The sequence below is a fragment of the Thermobia domestica genome, chromosome 5 (assembly GCF_964235325.1).
Source record: "Thermobia domestica chromosome 5, izTheDome1.hap1.1, whole genome shotgun sequence".
Lineage (NCBI taxonomy): Eukaryota > Metazoa > Arthropoda > Insecta > Zygentoma > Lepismatidae > Thermobia > Thermobia domestica.
The window spans coordinates 224,909,525-224,931,770 of record NC_137458.1 but is presented as its reverse complement, the minus strand read 5'-3'; the positions used below and the strand labels follow the sequence as shown (position 1 = coordinate 224,931,770).

The window sequence follows — 22,246 nt, the reverse complement described above, 5'->3', positions numbered from 1 at the left end:
TAATCTTATTTATTATTATTAAACACACAAAACACCTTTGTCTCATATTCACACGAAAACCCATAGTTTACTGTCAGCCTAATAGTTGTCACCAATTGTTCTGCTGCTTGCCTTCTACCTCACGCTGTAAAGCAATATAACGAAACCATAGTGTTAAAAGTGGTATCCATTATTGAAAATCAAATGTTTCAATTTGTATATAAAGCTAATCCTAATAAAAACAAATGCACTATTAACGTCGCTACCTAGAATGTTTACATGAAGCCAAAGTTGTATTAACGAGCATTACCTGTTGTTACTTGGCTGTTATAACATCTTTTTCTTGACTTATATAAATAAGCAACTATGGTGATAAAATGGCACAATGGTAATATATATAAGTAAGCGACTATGGTTGTTTCACATACTCTACAATACCATCAGGTTAACAGCATTGCCAACCCAATATAAAGTTATAATGGCTCTACGTCACTGGATACATATTTACAATCTACAGTCATTGTCATAAGTCTGGGACATTTCTGATTCTTAAGAATTTTAACACAAAATAAACTCTACACAAACAAACGCATATTTGTTGGACATCTTTTGCGAAATAAACTCATCGTTCACAAAAAGGAAATGAAAGTGCACTGCTCTGCTTCCATTCAGAAAGTTTGCACTAGTCGGAATGCCAAACCTTAGTCTTAATAACAGCATTGCAAAATTCAAGCATTTTGGACCAATTTATTCAATTATTGCAAGGCTATGCAGTTCGAACAGCTTTGAACAGATTTCAGGAAATCTTCAGTATTTGTTGGCATGTGTTCACACACTGTCGTATGAAGTTCATCCCACAAGGTTCTCGATGAATAAGAAATCCGGAGATTGTTGTGCCCATTTCACTTTTGTGGTGATGTGAATCTCTGCTTTGCATATAACTACTACAGAACTTTGGAGAATGTTTTGGATCATTATCCCGTTGTAGTACAAAGTTAGAAATCAAACTCCGCGTTCCTAATGGAATTGCATACTTTACTTAAATGTTATGATACACGTTTTTGTCCATTATTCCGTTGATTTTAACTAAATCACCAACTAGTTTGCCTGTGAAATTTTCCGTGTTTTACTGTAGGCATAAATAGTCAGGATGAAAGCGCTTTTTGGGAAGACGACGTACAACATCTGGCTTCGGGAATCGAAAAGTTAAATTTTAGATTTGTCAGTCGAGTATATCCTCTTCCATTGTTCATCTGTGCAGTCTTTATGATTTTCCAGAAGAATACGATTTTGCAATTTGCAATGTTTTTGCTGCTGTCGCACACCAACACTAAAGTATGCACGTTTCGGACCACCGTTCTTTCTGACACCGATTGGGAACGGTTCTTCCGTAGTTCTGGTCTGGTACCAAAACTTCATAAACAGTAAATAGTACTGTCAAAAAAGTCACTTCTGAAACCAAATGCTTTCGTTCATTCAGAGTGTATTTCTAGTACAAAGCATTGTGCCCTGAATTTTACCGTTTCCTCCTTCAATCTAGTTCCAACAAATTATAAATGCGTACTTTATTAATCCCTCTCCTTTACCCAAAAGATATAATCACGCAACAAAACCTCGGAAATACAAACACGGACTTGGTTTTCGTCAACGAAATAAATTTGTTTCCATTTAACTCCTCCGAAATAAATTTGTTTCCGTAAACTCACATAAAATTAATTAGAAATGTACTGTATTCCTAATCATATCATCCTAACTACTTAGCCTCATATATAATAATTATGTTTCCGTTTGGGGCTTAAAAGATGCAGAGCTTTGCAAATACAATAGTTTAAGTCGATTTTCTAAAGGTTGAAGGAAAAGAATTTACCAAAGACAACAGTATAATATTTGTCAAGTAAGGAAGGAAACAGAAGGCAGGAGGGGAGAACATTTTTTCCTGCATAACATTTGCTACCCTCTTTAAAATACTTTCCTCCGTTCTATGCAGTAGTGTTGTCAGGGGTAAAGAATATTGTCACATGTCACTTTGAAGAGTTTCATTGTGATTGGTTACTTTGGTAGATATTGATGCACCCCTCAGACAATCCTGGATCCGGCTCTGTATTTATATATGTATTGATAGATAGATAGATAGATAGATACAAAACAGAAATACCCTTGGTACCTGCATAGAAAACACAATAACCTTTTTTGCTATTATATCTTCTTTTTCTTAATAGAGGCTATATAACTAAGCAACCATGGTGATACAATGACATGATTCCATACAAATTACTTACTGCAGACATTTCAAAGATATAAGTTTCCTGTTAGACAATACGAAATAAAAAAGAAATTAACATAAAACCCTCGGCGATCTTATTTAGTTATACCAAAAAGAAACGAAAAGTGAATACTCTCTTCTTTCAACCCGCCTTTTCGCTTTCTGATCGTTTAAAAAATTCATTCAAGTTTCCTCCCTCTCTTTTATCCAATTAAAGAGAATTACTGTGCTGTATAATGTTGAAGCAATACAATTAAATATTAAATTAATTAATTACGAATTCTTTATACATGCTCTATGTAATTAAATGGCGTCATTACACGCAACCTAATAAATCTGAACTTTTGTTAAAATAGAAATATGATAATTCCTACCAAACAATTACAAAAGATATCTAATTAATATTTATTACATACAAATCAATTCCGTATATGAACATAAGAGCAGGAAACAGTTAAACCGATGAGATTTGACCATGGAAATAAATGGTCTTCAAAGAAGAGAGAGTGCTTCCTGCTGTCCTAGAATGGTGAGTATAAAGGGTAAGTGTCTTTCAGCGATATATTAATATTAATGGCAAAAGGTTAGTAATTAATATAATGCCACAACTTTGATTCAAATGAAACGTACATTAAAGATACTTATGAACTTCAATTACAGTTCGGCAATGAAACTACATACGAGAAAACGTAAGTTGAATTCGAGTTATAAAAGTGTATGTACTTTCGAGGTTGCATATGCTCAAACGGCAATACAGTAAGTACACATAGTAATACTAATTACACTTAATGAGTGTAAGTACAAAAACTAAGTACTTTCAATGATACATACGCCAAAAATGCAACAATAAAGGAATGAGACTACAGTCCAGTAGAACGTGATGATAAGCATCTGCAATTACATGTCAGTAATTGTTCCTAAAGTACTGGTAGAAAAGCAATAACAATAAAGCTCAAATACAAAATGGGTCCTTGTAATTCAATTAATACATTCAGTACTTCAACGAGTGTACTCGAGTAATTAGAGTGTATGTACTTAGAGTAATTACAATATTCTTTACTTCAACAAGGGTACTTAGAGTGTGTGTACTAAGTGTAATTAGAGTGTTTGTACTTGGAGTACCTAGAGTAATTAAAGTGTAAATACTTAGGGTAATTATAGTGTATGTACTTATATTACTTGTAGTATAAGTGCAAAACCAAATTGAAAAAGGTAGAAACACTAATTGAAAGTGCTAGAGAAACGCAGATACTTCTACTTTGGGCTAACATATGTTTCCTGCAGTAAACAGGTTTAGTATGACGACTCTGCGTAAGAATCATTAGCTAAATACAAAAGTCTGTTTGTTGATCTTGTTTTGAAGAATAAGCATTATTCCTACAAAAATGCAAACATTTGTGATTTTGTTCACATTAAGACATGTTTATTGAATAAAACTGCTTTATAGTAAACATATAACTACGAACAGGTAACAAACGTCGCGCTTCGTCTGTCGGTGCATTGTTTCAACTATATCTAGTGGTAGGTGTACGAACTCTTATCAGGATTTGTACATTTACTCCATGAACAGTTGTATGTGTACTATTGAACCATGTCGTATATTGATAAATTTGGGTGAAAATATGTGGTATTTGATTGTGCTGTTTTTATTCGCGTAGACAAGTAAATAGTGTGATTACCGTGCAAACACTAAAAACGTGTAAAATAAACGGTGAATTAAGTGTCGAACAACGTGCTTAAGTTGTTATTTTCAGAGAGAAGGGTTTTTTGTCTGCGGAAAATCGCCCAGTAGTTGCAGATTTCAGTTGACGCAGTGCGTCATATTGCAGAGAAACAAATTTGTTATCCAGAAATAACAACGTCTCCTTAGGCCACATTAGGACTACAAGCGAACGGAATAGACGTTTTACCACTTCGAAAATAGTAACAGAACTACAAAAGAACCATTTCCAACCGGTATCAGATGGGATAGTGGTCCGAAGCGGGCATACTTTTGTCTTGGTGTGCGAAAGCAGCAAAAAAATTGCAAATGGCAAAATCGTATTCTTCGGGAAAAACTTCAACACTACACAAATGAACAATGGAAGAGGTTATACTCGACCGACAAATCTAAAATTTAACTTTTCGATTCCCAAAGCCAGATGTTTGTACGTCGTCTTCCCAAAAAGCGCTTTCATCCTGACTATTTATGCCTACAGTAAAACACGGAAAAGGCATTGTCACTATACGTGAAAGTTTTACAGGCAAACTAGTTGGTGATTTAGTTAAAATCGACGGAATAATGGACAAAACCATGTATCTCAACATTTAAGTAAAGTATGCAATCCCATTAGGAACGCGGAGTTTGATTTCTAACTTTGTACTACAACGGGATAATGATCCAAAACATTCTCCAAAGTTCTGTAGTAGTTATATGCAAAGTAGAGATTCACATCACCACACAAGTGAAATGGGCACAACAATCTCCGGATTTCTTACCCATCGAGAACCTTGTGGGATGAACTTCATACGACAGTGTGCGAACACATGCCAACGAATACTGAAGATTTCTGGAAGTATTTTCAAAGCTGCTCGAACAGCATAGCTTTGCAATTGAATAAATTGGTCCAAAAATGCTTGAAATTTGTAATGCTGTTATTAAGACTAAAGTTTGGCATTCCGACTAGTGGAAATTTTCTGAATGGAAGCAGAGCAGTGCACTTTCATTTCCTTTTTGTGAACGATGAGTTTATTTCGCAAAAGAAGTCCAACAAACATGAGTTTGTATGGATATAGTTTATTTTGTGATAAAATTCTTAAGAATCAGAAGTGTCCGATACTTATGACAATGACCGTAGATTATAAATATGTAATCCACTGACGTAGAGCCATTACAACTTTATATTGGGTTGGCAACGCTGTTTACTGGATGGTATTGCAGATTATGAGAAACAATGTCCGGCTGTTGATATTTGCATGGTACGAAATTTCAGCGTTTCATTTATCTGTTACTTCGAAAGTTACAAAAGTGTTTCAAAATGAATGATGCACTCTGTTTATACTTTCGTCAATTCTTAGACTGTTATTAATGTTTAAACTGACAAATATAAAACTTGAGAGAATTAAAACATGGTCTTCTGTACTTAGTTTTTCCTCATAGAGTTTGAGTCAACAGATTAATGGACATAGGTGAAAGTGATGATAGGAGCTCCTACAGGAGGTGACAAGGTATAAGAAGAGGTTACTATCCTCCTAAAGTTGTTATTAACTCAGACTTTTAAGCCCGAAAATGTAGTACGTGGTATGTCACAATGAAGTTTGCGAGGCACCTTATTGTTACCGCCTCTATGAAGGGTGAGCAATTTGTGCCTCCCAAATTGAAATATTTGCGTGGACTAGATGGACTACATCACACATTGGTATCGGTAATGTACAGTGTTTCTCTTCTGTAAAATGAAGTAGGTGGGATCTTATACCCTGCCACTTCTGCAGGGGAGGAAAATCCTTGGGATACCTCTCAAATGGGCCACTTAAAGAAAGTTGTTGCATCCGGGAGATGGAAGTTGGACCCTGCACTGTACCTTTTGACACTGTTGAACAAGTAGGTAGGCAGTTGGGGGATTTAAGCTTCCTCGAGTCTGCCCGGATTTCCTACTTTGGGTTGGGGCTCTGCCAGGCTGTGCTTATAACATGGGATTCGGTAACTTCGAAATCTTGCACTACAAAGGGGAGATGAGCTTGCTTCATGACGCTCGGGAGCCTACACTGCACACGATCATAGGTCTCTACTCGCTAGAGAGGCTAGAGATGGTAGGCAGAACTTGGAAACACAAGGCAGTCTATCGTCTGGTTATTCGGACATTAGTGCTGTCTAGTTCTATTAACTTAATCCATTACCTTTCTTCGGGAGAGGGGGTAGAATGAAAGTCTCTTTGTTAGCGGAAGCAAACTAAGCATTCTGGCACTGTTAGAAATATCTGACAATTCAGTGTAAAAACCGGCCATAAGTGTAAGGCTAGTCTAAAGAATTGTTTAAGGCTACTCTAAGTGTAGGTAACTTACGTAACCCAAATGGGGTAAACGAGAATTAATATAAACAATCGACACACATACCTACCATTTAATACATTATGGTGACATACGCCGTATAAATTACAGTACTGTTTGAACACTGTTACGACTGTTGCAAAAAAAAAAAAAAAAAAAAAACAATCTCCCGAAATTTCACCATAAATCTTCAAGAGCTTAGTAAAATATGTGTATAATTTAACTTGTTCAAAACTCTAGAGCAATAAGCTATCCGTAGATCATGATGCGATTCCCCCAAGTTCTACTGACATGTTCGTTCAAAGAGTAGTATGCGCTTTTAAATTTCCTCAGTTTTTTATATTTTTTTTTCGGCACAGTACACACAAAACAGAATAGGAATAAAGGAACAACTACATTAAAAATTATTGCAATACTCTCTTTGTTAAAACGAATTTTTGTGAGTAAGCCTCAGGAGCTGAGTGGTAGAGTGCTCATTCTGCTGCGTAGAGGTTCCTCGCTCGATCCCAGCTTGCGTAAAGCGGTTTTGTTAATGAACACACTGTGTGCAAAGGTATTTCTGGAGTTCTTCGTTTTCTTCCCACTTTTTTCATTCCACTATTTCGTTTATTATGATTGGTTTCTCCCTTAGCCTTGAGACATAATCGTAGTACGATAAACTCAAAAGAAGAAAGAAACAGAAATAAAAGATAGAAATCTGTGTACGTGCTTTGATGTTCGGTATAAAATATAAAGCTATTAATACCTTTGCTCTGGTGCTTATATGGCAAATTGCAACTAACTATCAGTTCAGTACATTTTTAAAAGATGGGAATCAGCTACTGTAAAGAAAAGGTAGGCATGCGAAGTATGTGATAAATAAAATTTTAAATCTTGTATTTATTGGCAAATTGCAACTAATTATCAGTTCAGTACATTGTTAAAGGATATGTATCAGCTAGTGTAAAGAAAAGGAAGGCATGCGAAGTACGTGATAAATAAATTTTTAAATCTTGTATTTAATCCACTAGTTCATAATGTTTCCCAGAGGTAATTTTTCTGTACAATGTGTTATAATAGGCTAGTTTTGCAACACTTTAAACATATGTAATGATCTCTATCTGAAATTTTGATTGTAATGGGCGGGAAACGCCATCTCGTTATCCCCTGTAACGTTTCTTTTCTTGTTATCTCTTGTAACATACAACGTTAATGTTTTTATGAAGTGATTGTGGTACTTTTTTTCATAATATATTTTCTGAAACTTACATGCTTATTGTAATTCATTTCTTTTTCGATAAATGAGATCACATACACAGGAAACACATGAAATAGTATCCTTTACCAGTAGTCTTATAGTAAAAAAAAAAAAAAAAAAAAAAAACTTTATCTTTCACACAAAATTAACACTTCGTAACTTTGTTTAACAGCAGTAGTTGTTTACTACAAATTGACATTCCTTTACACCTATGAACAAAAATAAAGAGAACTCATTAACAGTACTGTTAATGAAAAAATATGAAATATGGTAATATTAATTTACTGTTAATACTGGAATACTGGAAGTCTGGTTTTACATTTTCAGTTGCTAGCTATCTTTTCTCTTTTCCCCTCAAAGCTATATTTCCAGTATTGGAATTTATGGGACGTAGAATGCTTGAACATGGAACGATTTATTAAGTGTAGTAAATGCACTTGACATTAAACTTGCAAATAAATGTATTTTATTATCTAAATATTATATGAACATTCATCAGTATTTCACGTACTGAAATTAGTTTTTTTTTCTCGTTATCTCCTGTAACACACAATGTTAATGTTTTTATGAAGTGATTGTGGTACTTGATTTCGTCATATATTTCCTGAAACTTTCATGATTATTGTCATTCGTTTTTTTCTATTTTTTTAAGTTATAGTTATTCTAAGAAAGGTGAATTTCATTTCACATTGTGAAACAACAATGAGTCAAATAATTTCATCATTTCTAGTGACAGCGAAAATTCAAGATTTCAAAAACTGCAATTTATATTCCAAACAATATGATTACCATCTAGATAAACAAAGCATAGCCATATATTCATAACTACTATCTAGGAAAAAAGCCATTAGCATATATTCATGAATACTAAATAGGTAAAGAAAACATAAGCCTATATTCATGATTACTATCTGGGTAAAGAAAGTAAAGCAAATATTCATGACTACTATCTAGGTAAACAAAACACAAACCTATATTCAAAACTTCTATCTAGGTAAAAAGCCTATTCCTATATTCATGGCTAATATGTGCTTAAATAAAACATAGGCCTATCTTCATGACTATTATCTAAGTAAAAAAAGCATAAGTTTATATTCATGAATACTATCAAGGTAAAGAAAGTAAGGCCCATAGTTAGGACCACAATCGTGATAAAGAAAGCATAGGCCTATATTTACGTCTACTATCTAGGTAAACAAAACATAGGCCTGTATTTCTGACATATTGAGTAGGTAAATAGAAATAGGCCTACATTCATGATTACTATCTAGTTAAATAAAGCAAGGTCCACATTGATGACTGCTATCTAAAATAAAGAATGCATATGCCTATATTCATGACTACTACCAAGATAAAGAAGTCATAGGCCTATATTCATGAATATTATCTAGGTAAAGGAAGGAAGGCCTTTTCTTTATTACTATCTAGGCAAAAGAAAGCGTAGGCATATAATCATGACTACAATCTAAGTAAAGAAAGCATATTATTATATTCATGACTACTATCTAGGTAAAGAAAGCATTGGCCTATATTCATGACTACTCCCTAGGTAAAGAAAGCATAATCCTATATTCATGGCTACGATCTAGGTGAAGGAAGTACAGGCCTATCTTCATCAATATTATCTAAGTAAAGAAAGTAAGGCCCATATTCATGACTAGAATCTAGATAATCATTAGCCTATATGCATTACTACTATGTTGATAAACAAAAGATAGGCCTATATCTCTAAGTATTATCTAGATAAATAAAGAAAGCAAGGCCCATATTCATGAGTACTATCTAGGTAAATAAAATAGGCCTATATTCACAACTACTATCTTGATAAAGAAAGCATAGGCCTATATTCATGTCAACTATCTAGGTAAACAAAGCATAGGCCTATCTTTATGACTATAATCTAAGTAAAGAAAGCATTGGCCTATAGCCATGACTACTATCTAGGTAAAGAAAGCATAGGAGTACATTCACCTAGCTAAAGGTAGCATAGGCCTATATTCATGACTACTGCCTTGAGCATAGGCCTATATTCCTGAGTATTGTCTAGCTAAAGAAAGTGTAGGCCTATATTCATGAATACTATCTAGGTAAAGAAAACAAGGCGCACTTCCATAACTAGTGTCTAAATAAAGAAAGCATAGACCATATTCATGACTACTATCTATGTAAGGAAATCATAGGCCTATATTCATGAATATTATCTGGGTAGCGGAAGAAAGGCCCTTATTTGTGATTACTATCTAGATAAAGAAAGCATGTTACTATATTCTTGACTACTATCTAGGTAAAGAAAGCTTAGGTCTTTATTAATGACTAGTATCTAGGGAAAGATAATATATGCTTATATTCATCACTAGTATCTAGGGGAACCAGATGTAGTCTATATTCATGACTATTACCTTGATAAAGAAAGCATAGGCTTATATTCATAATTACTAAATAGATATAGGAAGCATAGTACTATATTCCTGACTACTATCTGGGTAAAGAAAGCATATGTCTATATTTGAATTACGTTTAGTATCGTGATTACGTTTTCTTGCTTTCCTACACGTTCATTTTGTTTATTCGTTAAAGATTCTTCTTCGGAAACTCAGACAAAAATTATAATTCTCTCTTCCATTTGAATATCTATAGGTTATATTTTAAAGCAAAAGTAATCGGTTTCATATGTAACACATTCTTTCGAACCCACCGAAAGTAATTTCCCCAGAATTACTGGGAAAAGTAGTCAATATCATATTTTATTAAGGGCGGACTCTAGGCCATTGCCGCCCCGTGCAATCAAATCAGTTGCTGCCCCCTTTCTCGAGAAAGAACAAATAAAGGGTTGGATGCAAGAACCAAGTATTTTGTTTGGGCGAATTTGAGATTTTGACTTGTTCCAGTAGGAAAAATATCACTGTATAATATGTACAACAACCATGTAGGTCCAATGATTATATTCAGTGTTATAATGCAAAGGACGTTCATACATAAGTGTTAATCGTGAAGTTAGAACAAGAAACAGGCAGCTCCGAAAAAAAATATTCTAAAAGTGGATTTAACTAGTTGTTGCATCCAACCCTTGTAATCTTAATCAAATATGCTACCCCATCATAAACAACAAAGAGGAGGAAAGGGCAATCGCACCCAGAAAAAACTAAGCACTACAAATACGATCTGGTTATTTGTGTTTCTAAGTAATAATCTATTATGTTAGTGAAAGATAAAGCAAACCCTTCTGCAGAAAACGATGGTAATTCTTTTTATAGAGTTCAATATCGAGCTTCAATTTCAATATATCAGTTTCCAATTTCAGTGCAACTAGATCTTTTATCTTTATTTCTTGATTTTCCTTCTACGTCTGGTAAAAAAAAGAAAAAAAAAACAACAACTAAAATTTGTTTCCACTTTCAATAATAAGGAACTTGTTTATGACAAAGACAAGACTAGCTTCCAGATGAAAACTGTGATAGCTAACTAAATGGAACGTGTGTTCACTACTGTTCCGGAATTGAGTTCTTGTATTTGACAGCAATCAAGAAATTTATGCTGGGATATTTTTGACCATTTACTTTGTTTAACACTGTCCATGTGACCTTAAACTAACTTGACCTAAACATAATTTATGAATGTAATATTCAAATAGAAGGTCAGCTTAGTAAATTTATCTAACATCATCATGAAGTCTGTTTCCGACAAGAAATATTTATTTATTTTAAATAATAAAGTTAAGACAGATTTTGCAGCCCCTCGAAACTTGCTACCCCGTACAAATGCACGTGTTGCACATATGGTAGAGGTAGCCTTGGCTCATTCGTAGGCTTTCAAAGTATGGAGATCTGATTGAAACCAGGAGCAACAAAGATAGACTATAAATGAAGAAACCTATTCCTGAATCGTCAATGATTTCTCTCTATTCATATCAGAAAGACATTTCTAGCTATCCCTTATGTTGTTTTTCTCTAACATGTTTCGACAGACAAAAACATGCGTATTATTCGTTCAATAAGACCTCCCTAGTATAATTTGAAATTGTACCTAGATTATAATTTGCAAGACGAGCTGAAGCAAGCATGCAAGTTTCAGTTCATCAGAGTTCAAACTAAGTATGTATAACTATTTGTACTACATATATACACTACGAAAAACACCTGTAAGTATTTGAAACATGTGGTTTGATTCAAATAGTTTATTATTAAAGAAATATTGCAACAATTGTATTAATACTTTTTAGTAACGAGTAAAACTTTTTTGTAAATAATCTAAATTCATCTTAATGTTTATGAAACAATATGCTGGTATTGTCGGGTTAATGGAAGTAAGTAATTAGTTATACAAGAAATTATGGCGATATTAGGAGAAACAAATCTGTGATACAGTTATTCTATATAAGATATTTCTGCGAGAGCTCTGCATCAATTTTTGCATTTCCCTTTCCTTAATGCCATTTTCATTCATATTCCAGGAGCTGACTTTGCTGGTAAAACAGGGATTGTGGTAGGCTGGGGTCGAACATCAGAAGCAGGAAAATTGTCTGCTATCTTACGAGAAATACAGGTTCCGATTCTTCAACAACAGCAATGTAATGCGAGCAATTTTCATCCATTCGAGATAACCAGTAACATGATTTGTGCTGGAGGGGGAAAGATAGATTCTTGTCAGGTATGTATCTTTATTAAATTACTGAATCACTATTGTATATTTAGGCCATATGTTTGGTGTTCTAGAAAACAAACTGTAACGTGCACCTATGTCTGGGAGATCTTTTAAAATAAAATATTTGGTTTCATAATTCGATTATCTTCACGGCAGTTACTAACTATAAGAATTTCGAAATATTGAAAGTAGAATTTCAATCTTTACAAATTGAAATGTCATTATTAGGAAACTGTATTCCATTAAGTGATGGAGCACAGTAACTCAGCGGTAGGGAGCTTACATCTGGTGCGTGGGGTTCCTGGTTCTATCCCCGACCAAACAAAGTTATAGTGGGTAACATCGTGCCCGTCAGTTTTCTCGGGGTACTCCCGTTTCCTTCCACTTTCTCATTTCATCAATTCTTCCATCATCATTCACGTGTCCTTACCATCGCCTCCCCTAACTTAAAAGGGTATAAACGGGGGACGTTAAACTCAAAAATTTCATTTTTTCCCACTAAGTGTTATTTTCAAGATTTTTTTTCTGTAGATTGTTTTACAAGAAAACTATCAGAAACTGTTCCTAATTTGCAGAATATGTTTAATTGTGTAATATAATTATAAATTCCATTTTCTCCTGTTATATTTTCTCCAAAGTGCTTTCTCTCAGCATTTTTCTTTTTTAGTAATAGTATTCTCGATCCTTTTACTGAAATCATTTTCATTCTGCGACTTGAACATTCCGATCCTCAAAATCTTGCAAGGGTATTTCTAATTTTATAAATTTTGAATATTTTAGAATTGAAATCGAGTTTCAATGATCGGTAGTGAGGATAAAAAGTATTAGGTTCTATGTAGATCTTATGTGCAATCGTTTATTGCATAGTTAATATGAAGGAGAAATAGGTTGAATTTGGTTTCTTATCTTTGATATCTTTGGTTGGTATCTTTTTTTAAGAAAATCCAATTTTGTATTAAAATCTTCAAAATTGTTTTATAAAATCAATTATAGCAAACATCGTATATTTTCTCATATACAGTATATAAATATATTCCTTCTATCATAGAGTAAGAATAATGAATCCAAAGTTTTAATAGTTGTAATTTGATTTTAGGAAAAAAAATATTTAGTTTAGTATTTTGATGATTACTGCTAAGATCAAAAAAGAAAGCAATTTAATTACAAGCTAAACGGAATTATCCGTTTATGTTTTACCCCCCCAAAAAAAATATAAAAATAGGGGGATTAAAATTGAATAAGAAAAGTAAGAATCCGGAGAAGTATAGCACCAGAAATGGTCCGATATCCTCAGTCTGCAATTATAACCACCTTTCCGAATAGTGGATTTACTGTTATACATGAATTTGCTAGTGATACACCACGCATCGCGATAGTTTGAGGCTGAGATAGACATTCGATAGTAAGATTTTGCACGTGATTGATAAACTTCAAAATTTATTTCTGTTTGACAAATTGGAGTCGCGAAAACGTACTACTTAGATTCAAATTGCTGCACTAGCTCGAGAGCAACCGCAGTTGAACTATCCGGGCTCACAAACGCAGGACAATGGTGGAGGAACTCCTTATCGAACACAACCTGAAACAATTCCAACGACTTACCTGCTGAACCTAGCACGTTAATTTGATGGTAGAAAACTTGCAAGTCTGATAAGTCACGATTTTTACTTCACTTGGCGTGGGCGTGGGTGTGTTTGGCGGAAACTCCATGATAGGTTGGATTCTTCGTGCATGGTATTAAAAGTCAGGACGGTGAAAGTCGATGTATGATATTGGAGTTAGGTCTCCGGTGGTTGTAGACAAACAAATGAATGATGTCCGGTGTCACGATCTCTGACAGATTTGATGCATCCCACTATGTTGAATTGCCCTTCCATAGCGTTTATCCAAAACAATTATCTTTCAACATAATGTTGCATCTAACCATCACGCATGTTCAGTGAATGAATGAGAATGGTTTGAAGAACATAACTTTTAATTGCAGCATCGCCCATTACTCCCGAAGTTCCCGGATTTCCAGATTGAGCAACTGCTGAACACTGTGGAACGGTATATCTAGTACCTCAAGACTCGTCGTATTGAAGGACACAATTAGTTGGCAATACCAACAGATGACTACCAACATCTCATTATATGCCTGTTAAGCCAGATTGCTGCCACACCGAAAACAGAAGAAGAACCTCGACATGGTATTAATTGCGAATGCCCAAAGAGTAGTCAACCAGTAGTTCATAACGAGACACTTTTATATACAAACTTGAATGAGCCTGTTCAAAACAACGTTACCACCCATGATGAAAAAATATAAATGCTGTTACCTTCTTATTAGTTTTGCCACTCCATATTGGCTAATTTCCTTTAACAATAAGTTAGAAATTTTCAAAACATACGCCATATCTACACAATGCTGCTTTAATTGGTACCGTCCTGGATTTTACCTAATATGTCTCCCTAAAATTGTTGAAAACTACAAATGAATTTTTTCTTTAAATTATAAATTAATATCCTTCGTGCGATCTTTAAAAAATACTGCTTTTATTAGCCATCGATACTCAATCAATAGCAATTGTATATTTTGTTATTCACTGTTTACCAATTATTCAATTAGTTCTGATATTTAATGAAACAATAAGTACATAACTATCACTATATCTTATATTTTCGTAGATGTCCAAGTTTTTAGTGTAAATTTTCATAAAGTGTCTCAGTTCTTTAGTCTGAAAATCTGGAAGCATACTCAAACGACCTTAGTATTGGAAATGCGTGTGGTAGGTTGGCTATCCGTGATGTAAATAAACTTATAGAAGTAATACATAAATATTTCTTCTTACATGTACCTCATAAATTACAATGTGTTAAACGTAAAACTTACACACAAATTGTTCGATAAACTTATTTTTTAAGTTCTATTCCGTAGATTTCAGAAGAGCTGAATCACATATAGACAATTAAAGGGTATATCCGGATAAGACGGTAAAAAGTCCCCTTACACAGGTTGCTGTGATATTTATACCAAAGGCACCTTATATCCAAACATAACTTTGGCCAGAAAATCAACTTCAAATTCGTTCGAATTTTGAAGTTATTGGTGAAAATTTGAAAATCAAAAATTGATCATACCTCGGAAACGACTTAAGTTACGATGGTGAAACAAAATATGAATATATTTTCCTTGAGGGGCATTACCGAAAACTAGAAACGATTTATTTCCCCCTTCAAATTTCTAACGAAAAGCGCGTCAAAAAATATTCGAATTAAAATATTTTTGTTTCATGTATTAGTGACCACCTTCTTTTTTTCACCATAGCAGCAGCTGCAACTCACCTTGACAGAGTTCAAATCTTTGGACATCCGTTTCAGAATGCCAAGATTCCTTCTCGCTTTAGAGGTTATACTCGCTAATGCTCGCTGGGGGCTCCGCCGCCAGACCCCCTGTCGTGGCTTTGCAATGAACTTTCTCAACTTCTGGAAAACTATTCTGGAGAAATTACTTCTCTTTAAAGAATATACTTATCACCAACACATACGTCAATTCAACCCGTATTATTTCCTGAATTTCACTTTGAACAGCAAATATACAATTTATTAAAAAGAAGTATATTCCTACGTGTGCACTGACAATCATGTAAATGGCTTATTATGCGCGCCTCGTGCACATCTATACGTATTAGAGACAACAACAGTACTTATTTTCTGCCACATAATAGCGGAGAATGTCTTGGAATCTCTTACTTGATAAACCTTACAATATACATTGTGTTGCAGATTTTTAAAAATTTATATGTAGTATTTTCAAAAACACTACCCTTTGCCGGGTAATATATTACAATGTATTATAATGGTGCACTTGGGGATAATTTCACAAACGTATTACCTGCAGCAAAGGTACTTCATATCTGTTATATAAAAGTGGGAAAATATTTGTAGTCTTCCGACATACTTATTTTTATATTTTCAACGAAGACTACAATTTAGTAAATAATCGTTTCTGAATAACTCAAAATCATATTTCTAATTACAATCAGCTAATAAAACATGAATTCGATGATAATTTGCTGTAAGAAAACGCATACATAATGCCATCAGTACTCCGATTTTGGAGGTGTAATTCCATAGATGCTGACCCCTTATGTATCCTGTGAGTAGTAAGTAGAAACTTGAATATGTAAAATTTTAAGCAGTCCAGTAGTCTAGTAGAAGCATGTCAGACTACTGCGGGCGAGACCTGGGTTCGATCCCCCTCGATTTTTTTCTTATTTCTTTCTTTCTTCAAACTTACATTTCGTTAACATATATTGGTTGTCAATAAGGTTGAGTCTATTATACACGGCATTTCATTCGCACCTTGCCCGCCAGAGAAACTATTGAATCGAAAGAAGCATTTTTCTACTTATCTCATATATTATAGCTATTTACGCTGCCGACCACACAACTGCCAAAAGGTGTTTTTTTACCATCAATTATGACTATTTTCTAAACCGTTGTTCCGATACTAACGTACTTCCGATTTGGAGGCTAGATGTGTGGTATACATTGTAAACTTGTTATACGAGGATCAACTACGGGAATAAACGGTGAGATTTTGTGCGATCATTTTTCCGATTTCTTGCATCGTTCCGGGAATATCAGCTAATTTCCGGTTTGAAGAACACACTTTTATCGCGAGTGATGCCCAAGTACAATATCAATATCGTACAAGTGATGCCCAGATTTTCTTCCAGATCTGTACTTCTTTGGGGGGAGACACCGCCCGAGCTTTGAGAGTGCCTCTTGCAGCACATCGAAAGAATACCTCTTATAATACAAAACGTGGTACTTCTGAACAGGAGACCTGCGTTCGATCCCCATCAAATTCTTTTCTGATTTTATTTCTTCGAAAATTTATTTTTATAGCATAGATGATTGCCAAGAAGGCTTGACTCTATTATATACGGTATTTCATTCCAACCGGTCCCGCCACACAAACTATCAAATCGAAAGGGGCACTTTTCCACGTATCTTATATATTATAACTATCTACGCTGCCGACGTGACAATTTTCAAGAGGAGGAGAGGCAAACCCTGCTCCTGCCAAGTGAACTTTGTGGTGGACAAACACCGTGTGCGTGGGTTTTCTCGGGGTTCTCCCGTTTCCTCGCACTTTCTTCATTCCACTATATCATTCATTACTCATCTTCACCGTCTCCTTTATCCTAACCGGCATAACCGTGGGACGTAAAACTCACAAATTTCATTTCATTTCAATTTTCAAGAGGTGCCCATTTCTGTGTGTGTGGGTGTGTATGAGTGTGTGTGACTATTTCCTTAAAATTAATATTTTATACTTTCCACTTGTGGTATTGACTTCAAACTTGGTATAAGCATGTATCTTAACGAGGGATATAAAAGGGGAGAGAGATATTTTGCAACCATTTCCGGTTTGAAGGAGACACTGTTGTCGCGAGACAAAATGTATTGTTGTCTTGTATAGACACAATATTGTGAAAATGATGCCCAATGTTTCTCTTAGACTCTTTTTGGGGGACACTGCCTCCTTAGAGCGCCCCTGGAGGAGATCAAAATAATTCGTTTATAATACAATAACAAATAGAATATTATCAGCAGTGCCCCCGGACTAATAATTCCCCCCTCCCCGGAACATTGCTTCCGAAATACACACTGGTGATGCTCCATTTCCAAAGCTACATATGTTTGATTTTAAATACTTCAGTATCGTCTCGAAACTTCACACGAACATACTGCCTCGTTTCGGGACTATCTCAAAAGTTGCCGTATAAATATATATTTTCCCTCTACGTATGTAATAATGAAAATATTTTGTTTCCGCAATACGAACAGAAAGTACTTTGCTAGAAGAAATGGAGATAAGAAAAAAATAGAAAACCGTTTAGTCGAGAGTAGAACCCAGATCTGCTACTTAGAAACCCACACGTTACCTCTGAGCTATTCTCGTACGTTGATTCATGTTTGTTGTATTATGCTTAACATAGCTCATAACAAGGCAGATCAAGCCAATTCAACAACATGAAATCTTTGCATTCAAGATGGCGACTTCTCCAATGATTAGTTTCTTCATTGAAACTGCACTACATCCTTAAGAGTATAACGAAACATAACTGTCCTACCGTGAGAACAACTTACAATTTTCATGGTTACAAACTTTTGAACCGCCATCTTGAATCGAAGATGACGACTTTTCCAACATGTCCGATTTTTCCTCTTACTTACGCTGTAATCTACACACTTGAACGCATTTCCTGATTCCACTATATCTACAAGTTGTCTAGAATTAGACGCCCCTCTAGAACATTCCTAGCAATTTCTTACACCGAAAATGACTATCTTTTCAAGTACGCGAAGGGCGGATTCACAAACTACGCATCAGAATAAACATCACCTCGGAATTTCAACTTCCTAGACACAGCCATAACAAATTTCACATTTTTTCGATTTGCACCGCCAAACCAAAACGAATTTTAAATATCTTTTTTCTAGCATAAACAATGTTGCTATCTTGACTGTCTCACAAAATATGACGTTTCTATGATGTGCGGAACTACTTTAAAAACCAGCATTTCGAAACGAGGAAAAATTTCGACACTTCATATACATGGAAAATGTCGCCTTTTTCATGATATCCGAATTTTCCCATTACTCACATCACATGACGAACAAGTATGCAAACTTTGGTGTTTGTTTGTTTTGCAGAAGTATGCAAACAATTAAGTGTGTTTCCGACTTTAGAGGTATATAATATTATCAAGATCTAGTTTGAAATACAATTTCCTGTCAAAGACAATACCTAAATCTTTAATAGTTTCTACAATTCTAATTGGAGTATCATTTATAAATAAAGTAAATTGGATTTTTTTATTCGCAATTCTCATTGAATAGCTTTAATTAAAACTTAAAGGTAAAACATTATTTTTAGACCAAAGTAATGTTTAATTAATATGATTTTGGAGCAACAAAGAATCATCCTAATTTACAAAGGTTTTGTAGATTTTTAGGTCATTTGCATACATCACACATTTACAATCCAAATTTTCAGTTATATCATTGACAAACATAAGAAATAGAAGCAGTCCGAGATTTGATTCTTGCGGAACACCGAAGTAAATGTTACATACATCAGAAAGACTAATTTTTATACATAACAACAAACTTTTTTTGGGGACAAGTATGATACTAATAAGGCAATAAATAAAGTGGAAACCTCGTAGGATTTTAATTTATAAATTAAAATGTCATGTGGTAGCATATCAAAAGCTTTAGAGAAATCGAAGTAAATTACATTGCTTAAGAGTAGGAAGAATATCAGCCATAAAACATGTCAAGTTTGTTGTGCTTGCTCTTTTTTTCATAAACCATATTGATACATAGTAATGTTAGAACAAACATGATTATACAAATAATTATATATCAATTTGTCAAATATAATCATAATAATTATACTACTACTACAACAACAACAACAACTACTACTACTACTACTAATAATAATAATAATAATAATAATAATAATAATAATAATAATTTTTAAAGTTGTCCTAAAATTAAGTAAAACTTACAGAAAAGTCGGGATTTCGGGGACGTGGTCCGGACCTCCAGGACATCTGTGCAATTACCCACATATTATACAAAAGCGTTGCAGTAAAGTTTCATGTAGTACGTTTTAATTAAAATAACTGTAATAAAAATAACTGATTATCACTGAACACTCATGTAATAAACTAACTTTTAGGATATGAAGAAGTAATTATAAAAGCTTTGCTACAAAAATACCTACACAGATCATAATTCGATGAGCTGCGAAACACAAAGTAACGAAATAGCATTCAAGATTCAGACTACGGAGCAATTGTTACTTGAAGAATGGACATACACTATTTCGAGAATCGAGATAAGACGAGAAATATTTACGAAACTGTTCGTCTCGTCTCGATTGTTATCTTCAAAACGAGACGATAATTTGAGTTAGCCTCGTCCTATCCCGAGTGTCAAATGTTAATTCTTGTCTCGATTATGTTGGTTTTGTTTTAGAAACGAGATGAGAAGTTCCTCTACTTGTAGGCAACACTAAACAAAACTGCAATATTCTTGCCAAATGTCACGTTTCTGCTTGTAATGGTATGGGATGAGCGATGATAAGCTCCTAACTTTTAACCTTCAACGAGATAATAATTATTATTATTACTATTATTATTACTAAAATTTTGGTAGTTCAGTATTAAAATATCCGAGTATTTAAATATCTGAAGATAATAAAACGTGTGTTATCGCCACCAAATGACCACCAAAAATTCTAAAGTAAAAAAAAAATACTTGCCGGCCGTGGATCCGATCCAAGAACCTCCGGATTAGTAGTCGCGGTAAAACCCTTAAACACTGAACCAAGACCACTTCGCAGTAAATGGTCCGTCTTTAGTGTGTTAAATTAGGTTTCTTTGCCTCCGCTTACAAAGTTCTACTTTATTTTCCCTCGTTTAAAAAACGTCTTTCGTATTATTTTTATGATGATATAAGTCAATAATCTTTGGCATACTTTATATTAATAACTTGAGTTATTCTTAAACCTTTGGTACACAATTTTGTTTCTCCTCTACACGAAACTACAAATATGACAGATTTAATTCTCATACTCTGCATTTGGTTCCAAAGCAGTTACAATTACCTGGTGAAGGACTTATGTCCGCCATGATACAAAATAGAATGGTGTACAAGATGATAATACAAAAATATTCAAAATGTTTTTGTTATGTTTTTCCTGTATTAGGAAATATTACAAGGAAAATGAAGGACGCAGTATATGGAACTTGCAATGTTAAACACTATTTGCATTTATTACTGATATGACAAGACCAAGAACACAATTTGCTTAAAATCTCTGTATTTCTTCGCGGAACTTGGCTGCCATGCACTGCTGTGCATGTTGAACAACAGAGAGAGAGAGATTATGCAGAACACAAAAGTGTAAATTTAAAGCTTAGAATACGATGTCTACCGTACTAAAGCATTTACAAATTAATTTCGCTCTTCGTTAGGCATTAATCACTTGGGATTACTATTTGCATAAATACTTCTAGAGAAATATATTTACTTCGAAAATTACTGTATTTCAATTCTTTTCAAAATGTGTTAGAAGAAATGTCTTTTAGTTCTGAATTGTCATGATTTAGCAAATGAACCATTCCAAGTCTTTATTTTATTTTATTTTAAGCTTCTAAAGTTAATTTTAGGTTTTTACTATAGTGCAGTGATTACCGGTATAGCATCATAATTAAGTATACATTTGACATGTTGTTTAGTTTATTTGAAATTTAATGTTCTTATTGAGTGTTCAAGCTATGAGACATATGGAAGCAGAAGGAATCGAGAGACGTGGGATATAAACCATATGAGATCCCATCGGAAACCCAGCAGGGTTTCTCGCTTCGAAGGCTGTACTTAAATCCGACGCTAAAGGACAATCCACGAGTGAATTCATATTAATATACCACTTGATATGAGGGACAATTTGTCATTTAATTGAAATGTAAAGAGCAAGTTTATCACCATTATTAACCAGGATTCTCCCTGCACAACTTTGAAGGTGTCATATTTTGTTAAGAATAAAAAGTATATTTTGAAAAGGGAATCAACAACTATGGGCTTATTAATACTCCTCAAAATATAAAGGTAATCAAGAACGTTTTCTTGATTTTTCACCAACAATCTTCGAACATCGATATGTCATCTAAGACGTACCACGAACATCAAAAATAGTCCCCATCAGCATCTACGACTTACTTCCAACGTTCTCAAAAGTTCATGCATTCTATCGCGGTAGAACTTGGGGGGCCGTGAAGCGAAGGTATCAAGTGCATTTTGCACCTCTATTAGGGATTTGAATTGGCGTTCTCTAACGTGGTTGTCCAAGGAATGGAGCAGGTGGTAATCGGACGATGTAATGTCTAGGGAGTATGGCGGATGCAGTAGTATTTCCCATTCGAGGCATAGAATGGTGTCCGTGTCATCCTAGCCACGTTGGGCTTAGCTTTGTTCTGTAACAGGAGGATTCTTTGCGATTCAGAAGTGCTGGCTCCAGAGTTTTGAGTTTT

At 34.4% G+C, this 22,246-nt stretch overlaps 1 protein-coding gene across 1 annotated transcript in view; it reads left to right on the top strand.

The window, feature by feature from the left end:
- LOC145685411 (trypsin-1-like) overlaps window positions 1-22,246 on the top strand; it is a 97,551-nt gene that overhangs the window by 43,053 nt on the left and 32,252 nt on the right. The window contains exon 4 of the mRNA XM_081757804.1: window positions 11,956-12,152. Within this exon, the coding sequence (XP_081613930.1) occupies window positions 11,956-12,152 (197 nt within the window). The remainder of the gene's footprint in view (window positions 1-11,955; window positions 12,153-22,246) is intronic.